Source organism: Lepidochelys olivacea, assembly GCF_965140295.1.
Source record: "Lepidochelys olivacea isolate rLepOli2 genome assembly, chromosome: 1".
Classification (NCBI taxonomy): Eukaryota; Metazoa; Chordata; order Testudines; family Cheloniidae; genus Lepidochelys; species Lepidochelys olivacea.
Genome location: NC_140411.1, coordinates 168,143,865 through 168,164,454, shown reverse-complemented (window position 1 = coordinate 168,164,454; position 20,590 = coordinate 168,143,865). Strand labels below are relative to the sequence as shown.

The 20,590-nt window shown below is 38.5% G+C and overlaps 1 protein-coding gene across 2 annotated transcripts in view; it reads right to left on the bottom strand.

Annotated features, from left to right (window-relative positions):
- Positions 1-2,053: 2,053 nt before the first annotated feature.
- SCAF4 (SR-related CTD associated factor 4) overlaps positions 2,054-20,590 on the bottom strand; it is a 68,205-nt gene continuing 49,668 nt past the window's right edge. For both annotated transcript variants that reach the window (XM_084623926.1, XM_084623927.1), the window contains exons 14-20: positions 19,606-19,719; positions 18,754-18,910; positions 17,083-17,237; positions 15,323-15,494; positions 15,100-15,180; positions 14,016-14,204; positions 2,054-4,549 (exon numbers count right to left, since the gene is read on the bottom strand). In XM_084623926.1, coding sequence (XP_084480052.1) covers positions 3,714-4,549; positions 14,016-14,204; positions 15,100-15,180; positions 15,323-15,494; positions 17,083-17,237; positions 18,754-18,910; positions 19,606-19,719 — 1,704 coding nt within the window. In that variant the 3' untranslated portion in view covers positions 2,054-3,713. The remainder of the gene's footprint in view (positions 4,550-14,015; positions 14,205-15,099; positions 15,181-15,322; positions 15,495-17,082; positions 17,238-18,753; positions 18,911-19,605; positions 19,720-20,590) is intronic.

Here is a 20,590-nt window from a genome sequence, read left to right as displayed (position 1 = left end):
TTGATCATGTAAATAGGGTTCCCTATGTGGATTCACTTCTCTATTCCATTCTGGAAGACCAGAACACTAAATCTCAATGAAATATCTGAACAAAACTGTCTTACTACTCCAATCTTTTAAAAAAAAAAAATTGCAGCCTCCCCTCTGAAAGGCAGTATTATTGAACCAAATGCTGGGCACACCTTTCTGACTATTCACTTGTAGCAATACTAAACTGATTAAAATTGCCATACAACATGTTCAATTCTGACAGTTTAAGGGTAAAACTTAACCCTGCCTCTGATTTAAGGGACCACACAGTTGCTCAAAACTTGAAGGAGTTGGCTTAAGTATCAAACCTGGAAAGAATATAACTTCAGTAGAAAATTTCTTTCTCCCCCAAGCTGTAGCTATGCAGCATTTTAGGGTAGGAGGGAAGTAAAGTAAAACAAACATAATGCTATCCTAGCACAGGGAGGGGCTTTATGTTGCTACTTCAGTTACAGAGGTGGTAGTGAGAACAAGGGCAATCATCTATGCTGGCAGCCTTACCTGCTTAGCAGTGTAGTATTATGCAGCACTAGTCTTATGGATCTTTATCCATAAGATAATGCATTTGCTAAAAGTGTATCATACCTCTTGAACTAATTTGGTTGACTAGCTGAAATGGCTTGGGAAGATCATTCACTTATTACCAACCCAGCTGGCTTGGCCCAGGTCATTTTGGTAAAATGGCAATGCAGCACTTAAGCATATGGATGGTGCCTATAGCACCTGAAATTCATGTAAGGTTTTTCTTCCCTAGGTAGTGATTTACTTTGCTATATACAGTATATTATAGCAACTAGGCATTTCAAGGGCCCAGTAATTCCTGGTATATACTACTCTTTAAATACAATTGTTTGTCTCAATTTAAATCTTAACATTCCTCTATTTTAAATACATGAGCTGTAGAAGTAGTTGGTGGCACTTCTAGCCCCTAGATTCCCATGTAATCAATTACAAACAGAATGGTTCTTTGAATAGCAACAAAACTGTAGAAAACATATGCTGTCATGGATTAGAGGGGGCAAATAATCATGTACAAGCTTCACACAACCCTACCATTCTGTTACTCTACATAGTGCCTTGTCTATGCCAGCAGTACTGACGAGTGGATGTTTCAGGGTTTTAGCATTACTCAACCACTGGAGGCTGAACCTTTGAACTAAGGTGTGTACCAATACTGCTATCTTCCCTAATAACCCTTTCCTTTAAAAGCAAGTTTGATTTTACTTCAGGAGGGGAGAAGATATTCTTTGTCTACATTGTAAAAATAACTGAAGTTGGCTTACTAAAAAAGCTAACTCTGTATTAGGCATTGTAGTGTTGCAGATGTGGATTGATCCATGGTAGCAGGGAAATTTGCCCAGCACATCTCACTACAGGCTATCCTACTTGTTATAGAGTAACTGCCTTGTACTGGGCCAGATATTTACTTTCAAAACAAAATTCTACACTATAATTAAATATTCAGGTGAAGTGACCAAACAGAATAGTATATATGGAAAGGGAGGACTAGTAGGCACAGGTTCCATTTACAATCAAAATACTCCTTTCCAGTTGCTTGAGTTCATGAAAAGAAAAAGTTCAGCACCTTCTCAGCAATGCCTGGTTGCACAGATTTAAGTGTAACCTTACATGCATCCTCAGGGGGAATTCAAAGGTTAGCTGAAAACTGGAAACAAATATTAATGAAAGTAGGCTAGCCCCAACTAGGCACTATGTTAGTGCCACACAAACCATATTTACCTTTAGTATGTAAAAAAGATTGCATACAGGGCATTAAAAAATGGCATTGCAAACCATTTAAGAAGTTGACTGAAAATCTGATTTCTAAATGGAGATGGTGGAAGTGTAGGTGACTCATGTAACCTATAGTACATAAATGCTTGTTTCCATGGCTTTGAGTAGATACATTTTATCAGAAGACCTCCCTCCCTTATAGAATTGAGTTGTTACTAAGACAGTTTTAAACTTGGACAAATACCTGTTATATATTAAAAAAAGGTGCAGTCCAGTGGCCCACCACAGAACAAACATTAGATACACAAATTTTAACACATGGAATTTGAGTTCACTGCAAGTATGTAAACAGTTTTTTTCTCTTTATTCTGCTATTGCAAGAACAAAAATATATGTCCTCTTCCCCTCCCAATCCTCCCCCTACTGTTACCTCCCTCCCAAAAAATCCCAGCTATGAAAAAGTATTGATGTAAGAAAGCAGCTGCCCTTCACTTAAGAAAAATCAACTTTAAAATGCAGAGCACATCTACCCCCAGGGGAAAAAAACATTTGAACATGGACAAGTCATACAATTTTTTCCACTACATTTTATACTGTAACAGGCTTCAGATGAACCTCTTTGTAACATAAGCCTCATTTTTTTGTGCACGGGGTAATCAAGGAGAAAGAGCTTCCAGATGCAGAATTCTTTGGGATTTGGTTCAGATTACTGTTGGCAGCCTCTAAACTGTTTGCAGCAGAAGGGCTATTAGAATTAGTACTTGCCCTGTTGTAGTTTATTTTACAAAAAATAATTTGTCAGATGGAGAAAGAACAGTTAAACTTCCACAAATACAGGAATGGGTAGTTTGATAGTTACACCACCACATGGGCAAAAAGTTTAAGCCTACCTCTTGCTAGAGTACAGGAGATAGGCAATTTTAATATAAACAAACAACAGTAATTGGCTAGACTTGTGTGAAGGAACAGACAGCATTTTAAAAAAATCCTTGAATATCCCCACCACCACTTCCCATCCCCACTTAAAAAAAATAGGTTAGCATTTTAAATTGGTGATTTGGTGTCTCTGATTTCTCTCCCACCCCCCTTTCCAAAAAGCATTAATGAATTACAAGTACAAAAGATGCTGAACTGGTGCTTCCCCAGCCCACCACACACAATCTTAATATAACATTACAAGCAGAGCAGACTTTCTGAAGTGGTCTGCTTTGTCAGTAAGTATTTTTAAAGGTTAATTAGGGCAACATTTATTATAGAACCAATTGGAGAAAAAATAAAACCTTGATTGCATTGCAAAACACTTAAACAATTACCTCTTCAAATAACATTTTAAAACCACTAACCTTTACCTAGTATGGTCAAGTAGATCATTAAAATGCAGCAATCTAAAAATCAAAATAACTATTACAAATAAAAATTTGCTTTTGTGAATAGCTACACAAACAGATGTATTTCTTTTTAACAATTATAAACAAAACAGTCTAATTTAGACTCCAGTACAGCATTAACAGTTCAAACTTTAAGATGTTGAACAATCCTTTTCCACTTCAGTGCAGTGTAGGAAGAATAGCACACGTTAAAGTTTGTTACGAAAATAGAGTTTATTAAAAACACATCCCTATTGTTTTGAGGAGCTTTCACCGTTACCTTTTCTTAAATTAAAAAAAAAAAAAAATAGAAAGCACTTCTACTTCTGATTGGTAAACTTTTTAAAGTCAAAACTTTAAAAAAGTTACAGCAAAAATGGGTAATATTCATATCTTCAGTATTTTGTGTTATGTTGACGCTATTTTAAATAGAAGGGAAGCAATCAAATTGCTTACAATTCCCCACAAACTACTGAGGGGCTGTGGTATAGCAGAAGCAAATATAATACAGCAGTACTGTACAACTCTAAAGCTCTACACTCCATTAAATGTCACTGTCACGTTTTTGATAAATTCCAGTCTCTAGCGAGGAGCCTCTACAACTGAGCCGGTATCCTTTTCGGCTTGCTCAACAGATGAGGTAGCCTCAGATGTTAACTCTTCATCAGGTTTTATACCTGTAGGTTCAGACTCCCCTTTATTAAGTTCTGAAACAATGTCTGCATTTTCCACTTTGCCACTATGAGATTCATGGTTTTTGTCACCATCTGCCCTGTCTGTCAGCTCAGGTTTTTCCTTTCCTCGATTTTCTTCCTTGTCTCTACGAGACTCCCTATCTCTAGAATCTCTCTCTCTGTCTCGGTGTCCACTGGACCGTCTATTTCTCTCCTCCAAGTCTCTATGTCTATCACGTTCAGGGCTTCTTCTTCCCCATTCTCTCCTTTCGCGATTACCAAGTCGCTCATGATCTCTATCATCATTGCGGTTAGCATAGCGCTCACGCTCATTTTCTACCCGGTTTCCAAAAGACCTCCTTCCAAACCTTTCCTGGTCTCTATTAGGAGTGAATGTCTGCCTATCATTCCTAAACTGCCTTCCATCTCTATTATCTTCAGGCCCACTTGGTCCTCCAACTCCTGGTATCCCACCAGGCCTGACAAAGTGGCCAGGTGGTGGAAAAGGGTTTTTCATTCCATGTGGTGGAGGCATTCCAAAGCTCCCTGGTCCTGGAGGTGGACCTCTGTGCAACATATGGGGAGGCATATGCCGAGGTGGCATCAAGGGAAACCGTTGTAGATGAGGTGGTGGCATTCCTGGAGGTCGCTGGAGTGGTATTAAACCAGGCCGTGCACCAAGGAGGCCAGTAGATGGTGCCTGTAGCCCGATCACAGGAGCAGGTGGTGTAACCCCTGGAGTACCTGCAAACCAAAAAAAAATGTTAATTGGTTATAAAAAGATCATAACCTCAGAATCTCTTATGAAAGTTACCCCCATAAAGCTTATGAAAAACAGTAGGGTTAGGAAGTCTGGACAAATCAGAACTGCTTTCATAGTATTTGCATTTTATTTACTCTTTGTAGTTTGTCTCATAAATACACATCTGCCATATACTGAACACTGTAAAAGAAAACACCATTTTTTAAACCGAGGTTGTGTAGATACATTTGCACTAAAATAGTTAATACTAAATAGTATTTTTGTTTTTCATACGGTCGTCTACCTTCAAAGCCTGGCAGCTGCTACTGACCAGGAGAGAGACTGAAGTGGGCTGTTTATCCCCACCGCCCTGCACTGCTCTGGCCACACCTCCAACTTCCTAGCAATTTATATTCCACAGATTTCACAACTGCTTCAGCACCTTCCCCACTAGCCAGCCTGCAAACTGTAGTTAAAGTAGCAGGAGAAAAGTTAACTTATTACCCAACTGAAAATAGGTAGGATTAGAATTTAGGTAGGAGGGAGAGTCTCTGAATGGGGGAGGGGCTGCAGGTACAGAATAACTTCCTGAGATGGGGGTGTGGCCAGAACCAGGCGGCTGGGGCAGGAGATGAGATTAGACACAATTCACTTTACTTTGTTCTTTAAGGTGGCAACTGCCAAGTGTTAGCCAAATTTTAACTTTTAAATTACTTTATAGCAGTCTTGGTCAACTGTTTTTCATTCTTAAATATGGGCTCTATTTGAATGCTGTGATCAGGTATAAGGGAAAAAGTATGAAAATTGAGAATACCCCACTCTGGCAGGCTCCGTCCTGAGCTTGTTTACACCAAAACGCTCTGTACCTGGGAGTCCAAAACTCAAAGAGCAGACTGCAAGAACAGTAACAGCCAAGTATTTAAAACATGTACTATGGGAGTTTATCTTGCACAGTTCCATTTGTTTACAGATGACAACATGGCCGGCCCGTTATTTAGCTTTTATAATATATCTAGAAACCCAGCTCTAGAACTCATTTCAGTCACTTCTGTTTTCTGCTCATTGAGAAGCTTGTCTGGAAATACTTCTTTCCAGCTAGAAACTGATACACATACAAAAAGAGTAGACATTTTACAAGAATGCTTTTACTTCAAGGGAAAGGAACCTCCAGGACTCAACTTTAACCAGAATATTGGCAGAATTTCATTCCGCATAATACATGTAAATTGATCTTAATTGGCCTCATTAACTATTTTGTTTTTAAACTTTTATCATGAAGATAATAGGTTTTATTCATAAAACTGCCACAGGAAAGTTAGAGGAAGTGAACATAAAGCTAACAACGCAACCTATAGATGGTTTGAGACTTCTCTTCCAGGGCAGGGAAATAATCAGAAACCTTACCCAAAAGCCAGGTATTACATTTTTAGAATACCACTACAGGCAGCCTGAGTTTTAAAGCCACGGTTGCGAGCAGAGGGGGAAAAGACACATCAAGTGACCTCTTCCCCGTTTCACATCCCTCAACTCCATTTCAGCTACAGTATCTACTCAATTCAGTGTGAATCTGACTATATTTAGTCCTGTCCCCACTCCACCGGTAAACATGACATATTTAATAATCAGTAGTGTGTAATGCTCTCCCAAGAACAATCTCATCTCACAGTACCCACAGTCTTGTTTCCAGCTGTGGTAACTAAATTTAGATTACATTCCTTAGGACTAGGGTCATCCATCTCTGACACCTAGCACTATGGCATCTTCCTTGCTTATAGCATGGATATTAAAGGCTCTAGATAGCAAGAGTCTACTTGCGGGAATGATAAAGAGGCCGGCTCTTATACTGGTCCATGATACGGTCATCCATCTTCTTGCCTTCCTCTTCAACCAGATACTTTAACTACAGTTTCAAATGTGACATACTTGCTAAAGAATCCACCAGTAAAAGCTAGCTTGATTTGTTTTGTTTTTTTTGTCTCCCAAAGAAGGGTATTTTGATAACTTCTTCACCATATCATTCTTGTAGTTGTGCCTATTATGACCTGGTTTACTGTTTCTATGAACAAACTGTAAGCTCACGAGACTCCATGTTCTCATATTCGTACAATGCTCAACACATAGTCAATGTATGCTAATATATATTTTACTCTTCTTAAATGTCAAAGAATGCCTGAGAGTCAAAGTAGGTGAGGTAATATCTTTTATTGGACCAATGTCTGTTGGTGGAAGGGACAAGCTTTTGAGTTTCACTAAACTCTTCTTCAGGACCACTTAAAATGAAGTGCGCAATTAAGGGTTAGCAGGCAGTAGTGTATGCGACAAATTATTGTAATGAGCCATAAAACCAGTGTCTCTGTGTAGTCTAAGGTTGGTTGTTTATATTGTGAGGCAAAGTTACCGCATAGAGAATAAATGTGACAAATAAAAACCCGACCTAAATCGGTGATGTAATGAATTTTAAAAGGCAGGTAGATGCCTTGGGTTTATATTTGGCATAGGATAGATGAGAGTACACTGAAACAAACTTTAGAAACATTAATATGACAAGAAAAATTTTAATTCCATTGTGAAGTATTGGTTGCTCATTTATTTCTCATCCTCTGCACACGGAAAATGCAGTGGTGTCTATCCCACCCCCAGACTTCTCACGTCATAAGAACATAAAATGGTCAGCACGTTCCTTTCTTTCCAGATTGGACCAGCTCATCATCCCAGTGTAGTTGAATAGATTTCACTGTAAGTGAAGCATCTCGGATTATTTAGCCTTGCACCATACAAGGTTAGGATATAGAATTTCTTTACTGAATTGACTCAAGCATTAGACTAATTTTACTCTAAGCCCAAAGTCTATAAATTACGTATCTAAATTTACTGACAAGTACTAAATAAAAACTAAAACACTACCCTGATTGTACATGCAACTTTTGGTATAATTTACTTTGTAATCCTTTAGGGTAGAAACAGGATTTCTATGTCAAACTGTTTATCATCAAATGTGAAATGAAGTACCAAAGCTCCCACTAGACATTTGACCTTCTAAGCAACATGAGAGTTAAAAAAAACCAAACACACACAAAACAAAACAAAAAACAAAACCCACCCACACTAAAAAGTGTCCACCAGTAATTGTGTAGAGTAGTCATGAAAATTTACTTGCCCTGGAATAAGATCTACTTGCCCATCCATGACTATGGACAATAGTGAAAAATCACTTCTTAACCTCACAAATTTATTGTAAATTTTTTGTTAATAATTGATTTAAGTTACATATAATCATTTGTAACTCTCCAGATGGGTTTACTACATGCTTCATCCTGCACCTCTTAGCTAGAACATGGCTTGTACTCATAACAGACATTAATTGCCGTTATTATATGAGGAATATGTGAGGAGTCAGGTGTCATTCATGCAACACATATGGACAAAAAAAAATATTAATCGCCTCCACAGCTTTTACCAGCAATATATACTAAGGTGACAGGAGCTTTTAAAAGTGTACAACACAAAGAGCTCAGCAACAAAATGTATTTGAAATATGTTCTGTAACCATTTTCAACAAGAAATATGGATGTTGCCTCTGTCAAGAAGTGTTACACGTAGTATCAAAAGCTGCTATTGTGATACTTGACTTCATTCATAGATGAGCTATGCCTCAAAATGCTGTAATTGCCTTGTTTTGTATAAGCAGCTTTAGTCCATGGTTTGTCAGGTATAATATATTAAAACAGTTAATATAGCAATTTTTAATATACTTGTAATGAATGATAAAGCTAGATTTCTAGGTCAATGTAATTCCACTTCTGTTCATCTCCTCCCAGCAGTTTGTATAAATCCACGTTTCTTTTTGGCAGGTTTAGCATTTGTAACTCTGAAGTAGCTGAAAAATATTACAATTTGTTTTAAAAACCAAATTCTGGACAATATTCAGTCCAAAATCCAGTGTAACTTTATCCATTTTTGTTCCAAAACACACCCTCTTCTGGAGATCTGTTAGGATGACATACAAATACTGAGATTCAAAATTCTGGGATGTTGGTAGGCCATCAGCAGGTCAAATGTTTAAGATGGAGGCTGCTGCTAAGATTTCAAAATGTTTAATTTCCAAAAACTATCAGATTTTGCACTGCAAATCTCTGATAAGATCTTAACACTGCTCCCCATAAAATTGGAAAGTTAAATACTGTCATGAAATCCTTGAAAATGATGCTGCATAGCAAAAATTTCTAAATGATGTAACTTAGTCATTTCCTCCCAAAGTCACTATTTCCTTCGTTATAACTGTACGCACAATTTCACTTCACATAGTTTCTTGTGTTTTCAAGATTGAGTCCATGTCTGAAATCAAGAAGTTTTGTTTTTCTCAGTTTTCTATCGCCTCCATTAACATAGGCCAAGATTAAAAGAAGCCTGTACGTCTAAACTTAGGCTGTAAATCCATATTTCGGCACCAAAATAGCTGGCCTGATTTTCTATAGTGCCAAGCACTCAACAGCTTCCCCAGAAGCCAATGGGAGTCGCTGAATGTTCAGCACTTTTGAAAATCATGGGACTTATTTAAGTGCCCAAATACAAATTTCAGAGCCTAATTTTAGGCATCTTTTTTTCAAATCTTGGTTATTGTATCAAGCTTTGGCTACCAATACATAAATTATGTTATTGATTTTATAAAACATTTGTTAGTAAAATCAAAGCATGTCATGTGACTGATTTAAGGCAGAGTTCAATTACAGGAATGGTGTTTGAGAACTCTCCCTCCTTTACTGGAATGGGTTACCTAGGGAGGTGGTGGAATCTCCATCTTTAGAGGTTTCTAAGGTCAGGCTTGACAAAGCCCTGGCTGGGATGATTTAGTTGGTGTTGGTCCTGCTTTGAGCAGGGAATTGGACTAGATGACCTCCTGAGGTCTCTTCCAACCCTAATATTCTATGATTCTAGTATACTTCTCATTTGGTCACTTGTATTGAGAGTTGGTATTGCTACTACATTAAGGGGAAAAATAAAATGTTTATTGTATTTTTGTAACAATGAGTTCTCACAAAAAAAGCCTAGCAGTACAGTTATGTCACCAGCACAGTGTAAATTTTAAAAATAGTCCACAGACTTCCTCTCCTCATTGCCACTTTGTAATACACATTCACTGCTGCTATTTAGCTCAAAATAGAGTGTCATCTTTTCTCAGAGTGTTTTACTTTATTTTTCCTCTATTAACATAGATTACACTAATAGGCAGACACCTCACTGAAGGTTGTCAGAAGGTGAGAGAAGAGATATGCACCACACATTTGATATTATCAGGAAGTTGATTATCGCAAACTCAATGGAAACAGGAGGCAATTTATTTTAGGCTAGAATGCAAGTGCCAGAGTTGGAATTTTGATAGGTCACCAGAACGTTTCTACCTGTACCAAGTGTGACACAATATCTTAATTAGCATAAAAACACCCAGCTCAGAGCCTTTTAACATCCATCTCAAAGGTATTTTCAATAGTGACATGCCTACTAAAGTTAGAGCATTTGTTCAATAATAAAGTACCACCTAGTGAGTCAAGGCCACCATTTCTTTCCGGAGGCAGATCAATGATCTCTGGCAGGATCTAAAAATCTGCTTTGCATATGAGAATTTATGACACCACAACCCAAGTTATGTTATGAACAATTTGGATGAGACCAAAGACATCAAAGTGAAGTTGTGTTTCTACAGTCTTGCTCAGATTGAGAATACTATCATGAAAGTAGATGTGATCAGGAGCATCCATTGAATTAAAGCTACCCTGACATGGTTGTAAAACTTTATTTCCCCAACATTAAGTGACCAGAGCTTCGGATATTCCATGCCAAAAAAGATCTTTTGAAAAGGTGGAAATATTTAGCCACTTTAGCAACTGTATTGGCTAAAGAGTCATGGGTGTTTTAAACTGGAGAATTTATATTAAATGTGGTTGGTTGTTAAAGTTATTAAAAACTGCTCTCAGATGTAGATATCACACCAAAAATGTATTTTTTCATTTTAAAGCTGAGTTATCAGCACTTGAACACAGCGGTACAATGACACAGTGCTACTAGAATTAGGGCTGTGTATCAATTTTTCTTCCAAGATTACTTTTTTTTATCTTCTACATGAAATAATCTGTGCATCTGAAGGTGAATTATTTGGTTAAGTATAATGTTACAGCCAAAGAGCTTCAGGTAGTTCAAATCATTATAGAGACTCTCAGTGCACAAAAGGGTCCTTTCAGGAATTAATGTTGTACAAAAAGTTCAGACACAATGCGACTATAAAGGTAATCAGAACCAAAACTGTGTCTGTTGAGAAGGGAACTACACTGCAGATTTTACATCCAAGGTGACTGGGATGACAGAACAAAACATAGCTATGACATCACTGTAAAACAGCATAAGGAAACTTACAGTAATTAATCCATTTAGAACTCTATATACAATAATACATGTTTTTTATAAACCAAACAAATAAATAAGCTTCATTTTAAGTTACAAAAATATTAGAAGACGACTCTGCCTTTATACAGATTACATTTAAAGTATTCCCAGGCAAGATTATTAGGGTTAGACTTTTATGACCATCTTGTCAGAACAATCCTCTTTCCTTAAATTCAGCTGGCTGAGATATGTTCTTTTATGTTGTCCTCATCATTGAAGATCATTTCTCCCTTCTTCCCCCCCATCCCAGATCACCCCTAGTTCCTCAGATGGACCTTCATGATGCTCTTGAAAGATCTGAAAATCTTTCCATCTATTTGCTCCCCCACTTCTCTCAATTCTGAAGGCCCACGAGAAGCTGGACAGGGCTTTGTGTGGAATTTGTCAATGTCTATCCAAATAGCTACACCCCATATTCAAGAATGAAAGGTTCTATTGTCAAACGTGGTTGATGCCCCTGGCCTGCTTCTCTCCATGGCAATGGATACCTAATTGAAGGTGACTATATACAGCCTGTTGTATTATCTTCTAATATCCTTCCCATTTCGATAATAATTCAGAAGAGTTATGCAAGGAACTCTACCTTACTATCCTAAGTGAAGGAGAACAATTTCTGCCTCCCACCCAGTCTTTTGCTGATCTAGTGAACAAGAGACCAGGTCTGGTTCTCTCACACAGCAGTACTGAACTCAACCCTCTAGGGGTAATGCACTTTGAATATTCCTTTTTTAAGGGTGCGAGAACTTCAGTTGTATTTACTAACTGAAAATCCACAGGGATGTTAATTTTCTGACTTTTCATTTGTAAAACGCATGCATCTCTTGGTATATATTTATTTCTACTGGTCCTATGATGTTTTTTGTCTCTCATCTGCATGTTCTTGCATAATTCTTTGGTATATATAATCTCCAACGTGAAAGGGACACCTATTAACTTGAAATAGTCATTTTTAATAGTGGCAAAGTAGGGACAGGTATAGCATCTGAAACAAGCCTGCTTGAAAATTTCTGCTTTTACGATCACTTTTCAAAAAATGCTTCTCCCCCTCCGCTCAGTAAATATCCAGAATGTTGGAATAAACTCATCTGACTGAAAGGTCAACATCACAGGCTTTCCTGTATGCAAAGTACTGTCAATGTATGAGGTTAAACTGATAAAAATGGAGAAAACCATTTTCAGTGTCAATTTCTCTAAGGTTTCAAAGTAGCAGCAGTCTTAGTCTATAGTCGCAAAAAGAAAAAGGAGTACTTGGGGCACCTTAGAGGCTAACAAATTTATTTGAGCATAAGCTTTTGTGAGCTATTGCTCATTTCACTGGATGCAATTTCTGTAAGCTCTTTCACATGTAAACACAGCAATTAAAAAGATTCAGGAATGTTTTGATTTTTTTTAAAAGCTGACAATGTCACTTGAATTTATTTTCCTTCATGAAGTTGGTTTTCACTTCACTAAATAAAGTCCCTTATGTACAAAGTCAAACAGCAAACTATATAACACTCTAATAAATTTAATAGTTTTGAGTAAGATCTAGGTTATAAGTTATGGTACCATTACCAAACAGATTTAAAAAAAAAAACAAAAAACCCCCCACACATTTTTATATTAAGTCAGTTATTTAAAAAAACCACAAAAAAAAATTTTTTTTTTTGAGACCGCAAGATGTCCACGTGCCTTGACTGAATAACCAAGTTATCACTATAGCCACCATCCTTTCTCAAGCCACACTTTCCCTACAGTTGGTTATCCCCCACTTGTCACACTGGACAAGATTTTCACAATTGAACACTGATTTTGAATGTCCACTTTGAGGCACCTTAAAGCAGCCTGATTTTCAGAGGGTGTATGCTCAGCACTTTCTGAAAATCAAGTCTCTTCAAGTTATCTCAATTTTTGAGCTTCCAAGAGGGGGCATCCAAAAAATCACAAATCGCTTTTAAATATTTTGGCCATCATGTCCACTATGAGATATTTTCAGAGTAAGGTCCATGTCCCTTCTACTTCTGTAACGTACTCAGCAAATTTCTGGAAACTATATTAAATAATGTTATCCTTTTATATCATTCATGTCAAGCTCTTCTTTGTAAACTCCCACAACCAAATTTAAAAGATGGTTTGCTGCAATATAAGTATTTTATTTTATTTTAATCAACCTGAAAATTAGAGCAGACTTTTGAGTGTTTACGTGGTAAAATGACCCATACTGGTAGAAACAAGTAAGGGGTACATGAAAGACAGTCTTAACATACCTGCAGAAAACTAAATTCCCTTTAAAATCTGCAGGTATTCACATGTAATTTAAAAAAAAAAAAAATCAAGTAAACCAACTTTGGTATATACAAATCTGATGTGTTTTCAAATCTCTTCTCCTACAATGTAAATATTTAATAAGATTTAACACTTAAGAGATCATGTACCACAGGCAGTTACTAAAGCTTTGCATACAGCAGACCTGGATCAAGACAATATATATAAAATTAGCATTTCTGTAGACAAAAATAATATACCAAGTGTTCAGATTTTTTAAAATTTATTTTCAGGAAAACAGCATTCTTTCAATGAATGTGTACAATTTCCTCCATGCACACAAAATTCAAGCTTAGAGCACAGATGTCATATGACCAAACACTAGGATGTCATAAAGGTAACTGCTAAATTAAGTCTTATTTGAATGATTGCTGGAACAGTCTAAACATTAGACTGAGTCAGTCAGTCCCAAACTTTATCCTAGATTTAGAAGTAGGTTAACAATATATGGTCTCCATTTATCAGGAAACAGAAGACAAAAACTGAAGTTTAAATGCTTGTTCTAGACCAAGCCAAATGTATAAAAAGGCCAGTGTTAGCCATACATAAACAAGACAGAATTTTCAGTATACAGTTTGCTCTGAACTGTGTTAGTTTCCCGTAAATTTTAAATAGACGGCAAGGAAAGCAGCATAAACATCCTAGTTTAAGAAACAGGGTTTTTTTTAAAAGTACACAAACTGAGCATAAATTGAAAACTATGCAAACAATATAAAATGAACTTACCAAGAAGTGGAATAGGTTGGGTGACAGGTGGAGGTATGTTAGTAGGTGCTACAGGTGGTGGAACAGTCCCAAATATTTTGGGACCATCACTACTTTCAGCATTCCCTCTTGATCCAGAAACCACAGTTGGAATGGGATTTCCAATAGATAAGTCTTTTGTAGTGTCTTCATTTATGCCAGCCACCGTAGCTGAGGAACAATTACATTAATATATGAAAAGCTAGATGTACTTTTTCCTGCATACACCTAATTCCTTCTCTCTATAGTCCAGGGGTGGGCAAACTTTTTGGCCTGAGGGCCACATCGGGGTTCCAAAACTGTATGGAGGGCCGGGTAGGAAAGGCTGTGCTGCCCCAACAGCCTGGCCCCCGTCCTCTATCCGCCCCCCTCAGAACCCCAACCCATCCAACCCCCTGCTCCTTGTCCCCTGACCACTCCCTCCTGGGATCCCCCGCCACTAACCCCCCAGGACCTCACCCCCTATCAAGCCCCTTTTGGAATGTGGCCCTGCGAACATAGGCGGAGGACTCAGGAGGAGCACGGACAGCTGCAGAGAAGCACGCTTTCCCCTTCAAAACGCCTCTTCTCTCCGACCGGCTGCGCAGCCACCCCGTGCTCCTCCTGAGTCCTCCACCCACATTCGCTGTGCTCCCGCCACCCGCACCTCCTGCCTGCTCCCCTGAGGCTGCAGGTGAGCCTCCCTCCTTGCTCTCCCCTGCCCCCGCAGTGCAGGTCCCCCCGCACCTGCACCCCATGGGGGGTGCACCAGTGCTGAGCTGCCTGAGTGCCTGGCCCTGGGGCCCCCTGTTGTTGGGGGGCCCCGTGCCAGGGCACCCTGTGGTTACTGGTAAATCTGTCCCTGAGTTGCGCCGCCCAGCCAGAGCCAGCCATGCCACTGCGCTGTCTGGCAGGAGCTCGCACCCCTGCCACCCAGAGCGCCAGCAGCATGGGGAGCTGAGGCTGCAGGGGAGAGAGGAAAATGGGGGAGAGGTCGGGGGCTAGCTTCTCTGGCCGGGAGCTCAAGGGCCGTAGTTTGCCCACCTCTGCTATAGTTCCCTTAATCAATGTATACACACATACTTACAATTTGGGATGCTTATTCCTGGAGTGTGAGGAACAGATACTGGAGGGGTTATAGGAGGGGGCGGTCCAGGAGGAAGAAAACCTATATGAACACACACAAAAATTGACAAATTTTAACACTATGTACTCTTAGATCATATTTTATTTTTGCAGTTTTATTGCAGACACTTTTAAATGGTTACATGTTTAAATCAAAGTATATTCTCTGGAAGTACTTAATATACCTGGGGGCAAATGCATTGGATTGAATCCAGGTCGCAAAAATGGAGGTGGTGGTACACCAGGGCCAAACCCAGGAGGAGGGATCCCTAAAGGAGCCGTGAAAGTAGGTGGCTGAAGTGCACCAACTACAGGAGGACCTGATGGATGTGGTGGAACCGATGGATGTGGTGGAACCTACAGAGGAAGGAGGGAAGAGTTAGCCTCAAAACCACATGCATTTGGTGAGAAATAGTCTGCTGTGCTTACTTTGTTAGACAAGACAAAGTAACAAAATTTACTTTCAAAACTAAGTGATCACAGACGGCTGTGATTTTACTCAAAACACTGGAGAACACACAAAGCACCACTACATTAAATAGCAGTTCTGCTCTGAAAAGTGACTAGATAAAAATGTCACCTTATGAATAAGGATACGATTTGGTCATGTATTCTGTCGTATCTGAGCAGCCAAAAAAGGGTACTTTTTACTCCTAATAGCACTGGAGGCCCATGATAGCTCTTGATTTAACTGAACGGTATTCCTTAGAACCTAAGAACAACCATACTGGGTCAAACCAATGGTCCATCTAAGACAGTATCCTGTCTTCCAACAGTGGCCAATGCCAGGTGCTTCAGAGAGAATGAACAAAACAGGGCAACTGCACAAGAAGGGAAGACCCAGCTCAACTCTCAGATCCTAGGCTGAGTTTGCTGAGGCAGCTGAGAAGGAAGTGAGGTTGGTTCACCCAGGCAGCCCCCTATAGCCTTGGGGTGGGGTATGAGGTTGTGCAGGGTGGATGCACGGGCTGAACTGACACAGCTAATGGAAATCTCGGATTGAAGGTGTTTGCAGTGCATGCACACCTGAAGCAGAGCACCCATAGGGACAAACTACTCAAAGAAGCAGCATTACTGCACCGTAACAATGGATATTTCTAATCTTTTAGTGAAGTACTCAAAGACTAACTCAGTGAAGTACAGAAAACTTTTCTTTTTTCAAATTCTACAAGGGCTGTATTTGTTATTTTTAAGTAAATAGCAAGGAAAGTTATAAACTAACAGCATATGGAACTAGCTAATGCAGCCTGTGATAAACTAACAGATTGAAAGGTTACAACCCATCTGGTTAAGAAAACTCATGCAGTAACTTTTATTGGACCAAAGCTTAAGGGGATAAAAACAAGGTAGCGGAAAGAATCAAGTAAAGATTTGCCAGATATACTCAAGCACATTATCCACTAACATATTCAGGAAATCTGCCACTGCTGGTCATTGCCCAATACTGCATTTTGAATTAATATTTTTCCAATTTTGTTTCCTCATCTTAGCTAAGCCAATGTCACAGGACCTATGGATTTGCACCTCATATTCATCTTCTGTGGTTTTTAAAAGTTCTTTTGTTACGATCATTGAGACTTAGTTCAGCAGCTAGGCTCAGACCAGTTGCTTTTTGCTAAGGTGTGCTCAGCTGGGAGGTGAGACAAGGCTGAAGCTGCACTGCCTTTTTTTGGTAAAAAAGATTCAAGCAGTTGGTACCAGGTAGAAGCTGGACGTGGAAAAAGAAGATTATTTTGTGCCACACATTGCCAGGGTTACCAGTTAGCAGACAGGCATACCAGAATAAAAAAGGCTAAACACTACCTGAGATACTCTGACTTCTGTTTCCCTCACCCTCCCATCTCTATGATTAATTCATGAACTGACGTGTTGAACTGTGATTTAAATATGTTTCTAGTTGCAGCTATCCAGCAGCAAATGGAAAGAAAAGAGTAACCAATCTTACCTGTGGAGGAGGTACTGTTATAGGTGCCGGTATGGGAACAGGAATTGGAACAGGCAATGCTTTAGGGATAGGTGACACTGGTTCATTATGTGTAGTTTCTGCACCTCCATTTTGAGCTACTTCATTTTCGGATTTCTTAGAAATTCCTTTCCACTCTACAGGAAATAAATGGAAACAGTTCAGTTGAAAGAGTATGAATATTTAGTCACTATCGATTGCTAAGTAAAGCCAATGTGAAGATTATGTTGCAAAGAATCAGCCAGCTGTCTCTATAAACAAATTCTATGTAAAGGTGTTTCTGAAAATACAAACTGAAAATCGCTGTAAATACAGACTGTACAACAAGCAGCCACTAAAGTGTGGCAAGTAAAATAAAAAAAATTTCTTCTAATAGACATTTAACAGCTGATGTGACTCAGACCTTTGCATTCAGAACTGCTGTTGCATTTCTGCAAAGGGGTCTGAAGCACATTTGGCAACAATAATAAAAACAATAGGATTGTGCTTGGAACAAGCTCTGTAGTCAGTAGGCGTAATTAGTTTTTCCAGGGCAAGGCGAAGGCAGCTTTTCCCTCTGATAATCACTACGTTTGGAGTGCTAATATTGTATTACTACCTTGCGGTACAACACACTCCTGAGCAAAACAAAAAGAGAAAACACTAGTCAAGCACCACTAGAGGAGCATTAGCTATAGCTCCAAACTCATTTTATAATGGAAAGAGGACATATGGGGGAGGGTGGTGGGGGTGTTCCCTATTGCCAATCAATGCTTTCTTAGAAACAAGCAGAGGAAAAAGCAAGAGGAAGGAGGCAAAAAACTACATGCAGAAACAGTCCAGATATTAAATACAAAAAAGAATAAAACAGCAAGAGAAAAGACAAGAGATTTAGAATGCCATTCTTGATGATGGAACACAAGTGTTGATTTACTATTAACAGAAATGCTGCACTGAGATGAGACTGAAATAGTGGCTGAGATGATACAAAATGCCTGAAATCACTCAGGTTACTGGAAATAAAAAAATTTGAGTAAAGCTGATGTGAAGTTTATCCCAGATTATCTCTGAATAAGCTTTCATATATTATCGCTCATTTTAATGTATTCTTGGCTTTTTTGCTTATTAAAGCATTTATTTGGGAGAAAAACGACCCAGAGCTAGCTAAAAATTGAATAGAACAATGAAGAATGTTGAAACAACACTGATTGGCCCCTGAAGTTTCTCTCGCACATCAATGGCTAAACTGTCAGAATCATCAAAAGTCTAGTGTTCCTATCACCAGTTCACAAAAACAGACACAATAACTTCCAACTCTGAAGTAAGTTTTGGTCACATGGCACTTCTTAAACCACAAGTTAGTAATAAAAGCTATCACAGCACTTGTGTTGAACCTTGACTTGGTAATTCCTATTAAGTGGTTTACCACAATATCTATCACTATTTTCCTATTATAAACTTAACAAAACTTGCATTTTCAGTACACGTGCACATATACAAAAGTCTATGGGTATAGTTCAGGTCAAGACAAATAAAATACTTCTATACAATCAATATTAACATGTTCGTAAGTAACAAAAGTGATTTCTATTGAAACAAACCATTCACAGCTCTACTTAAATCAACCCAAAATAATTCATTTGAAGATGATTTAAAAAAATCTGTGTATTTTACCTGGGCTAAGAGTTTCATTGTCCAGCATTCCTCCTTCACAAAAACTTTCAAGGTCTTCAGGCTTCACTTTGTCCCATGGTACGTAGGTAACACCTAATTCTACATCCCAATACTGCTTATAGTCTGGTTTAATTCCTTTATTTAAAGCCCACGCAATCTTAAGAAGAAGGGGGGGAAAAAAAAAAAACCACGACAGTCAGAGCCCAGCTGCATTTTAACTTTTTTGTTCAGTACTCAGAAAATATGCACTTAACATTAAACAGCATTCAGCATCACAACGTAGGTCAAGAGGCAACAGAAGGATTCTGTGTCCAACTGGAGTTGCAGGAGAAATTTAGGCCATTATAAATACTGGAATTTAACCAAATTGTCTGGGCTAATTCTCCTGTATATTTTGTAAAAGATGCTAAAAGATTTTGATATATTCTAAATGATCCCAAATGGCCAGCACTTCAATTCGGTTTCATTCAAGAAGACAGCACCTAACGCTCTAAAATGATATTGGGTCACTGATTTAATACTGATTCAGAAGAAAGAATGCCACTACTGAATCAGCTTCACTTTATTTAGTACTCTATTTTCTTTGAGGATTTCCCCACAAAGATTACAAGACAAAGGGAATTTAAGACAGGCACCCCTTTGTCAGCTTAAGAGAAACCCTTGTTAGTGACCTGGAAGAGGAGAAAGGATCCAAATTCCATCAACTTCCATGTACCAAATGCTCACCAATAACCAAACTAAGTAGGGCGTTCACCTATGTTACTGAACACCGTGCTATATATAAAATATTAAATTTAAAGATTACTGTAAGCTTTAAAACTGAATCTATTATGAAATTTTTCCAAGTAGTACCTTTATAGATTTCTGATTGACTTTGAAGTTGCCTCGGCTCAGTTTTTGTAGGGCGCGGTAAGCATCCTGTCTGTGAACCATTACAATGTAGGCACATCCTCTAGGCGGTATCATCTGTTACAACATGTATAGGAACAACATTATTTAAGCTGCTACACTTGGTAAAACAAAAGGTAACCTATGTATAATTAAACAGAAGTAGGCTGGAACAACAGTCTTGCATGTCAGGGAGTACTTTGGATGATTTAGAGGGCATAAACAGATCTAATACTTATTAATAGATATCCTTTTAAACTAGTATCAAGACAGACATTAATATTTATCCATCTAAAATTCCTGTTTAAAGAGAGTGTAGCCTGGTAAGCAAGGGGACAAGTGCTTATGCCACAATGTAGATATTTCACGTGAGGGAACATGCTGATGAAAAGTACTCCATCCTGAATATGGCTGAGAATGGCATATACATAAGTTAGCTCCAAGATCATGGCATTTTTAATGGTTGCAGGAGACGAGTTCCTCTAATACATTAGCACTTTGTTTTTGTTTTTCTAAAAACTACAAATTGCCACCAACACCTCTGCTTTCAGTTTTCTCTTCAAATGGTTGTAATCATTTAAAAAATAGTCATTTTTTAAAAGCTATTTTTGCAAAGCTTCCTCTAATTTGTTTTGAGAAGTGAGAGGTAGCAGAGAGAAGCTAAGGCCAAATTATGGATTTTTTGTTTTTTATTTTTTAAGTTTCACTGCTAGTAGGACCATAAACTAAATCAAAATAATAAAAAATTAAGAGATACTGCTGTAAGATTAAACAAAGTGGGAAGAAAAGTGTACTAGCAGAATATTACATAAACAAAGTTTCTGCAATCAAGGGGTCTCCACACAATCAAACTTAGGGCAGGAGAATGGAGGACAACAGCTGTGCAGCAAGCATCCCGCAGCTAAGCTCCTCATCCACCATCTTTCGCTTGGGTCTCCTTAGACAAAGC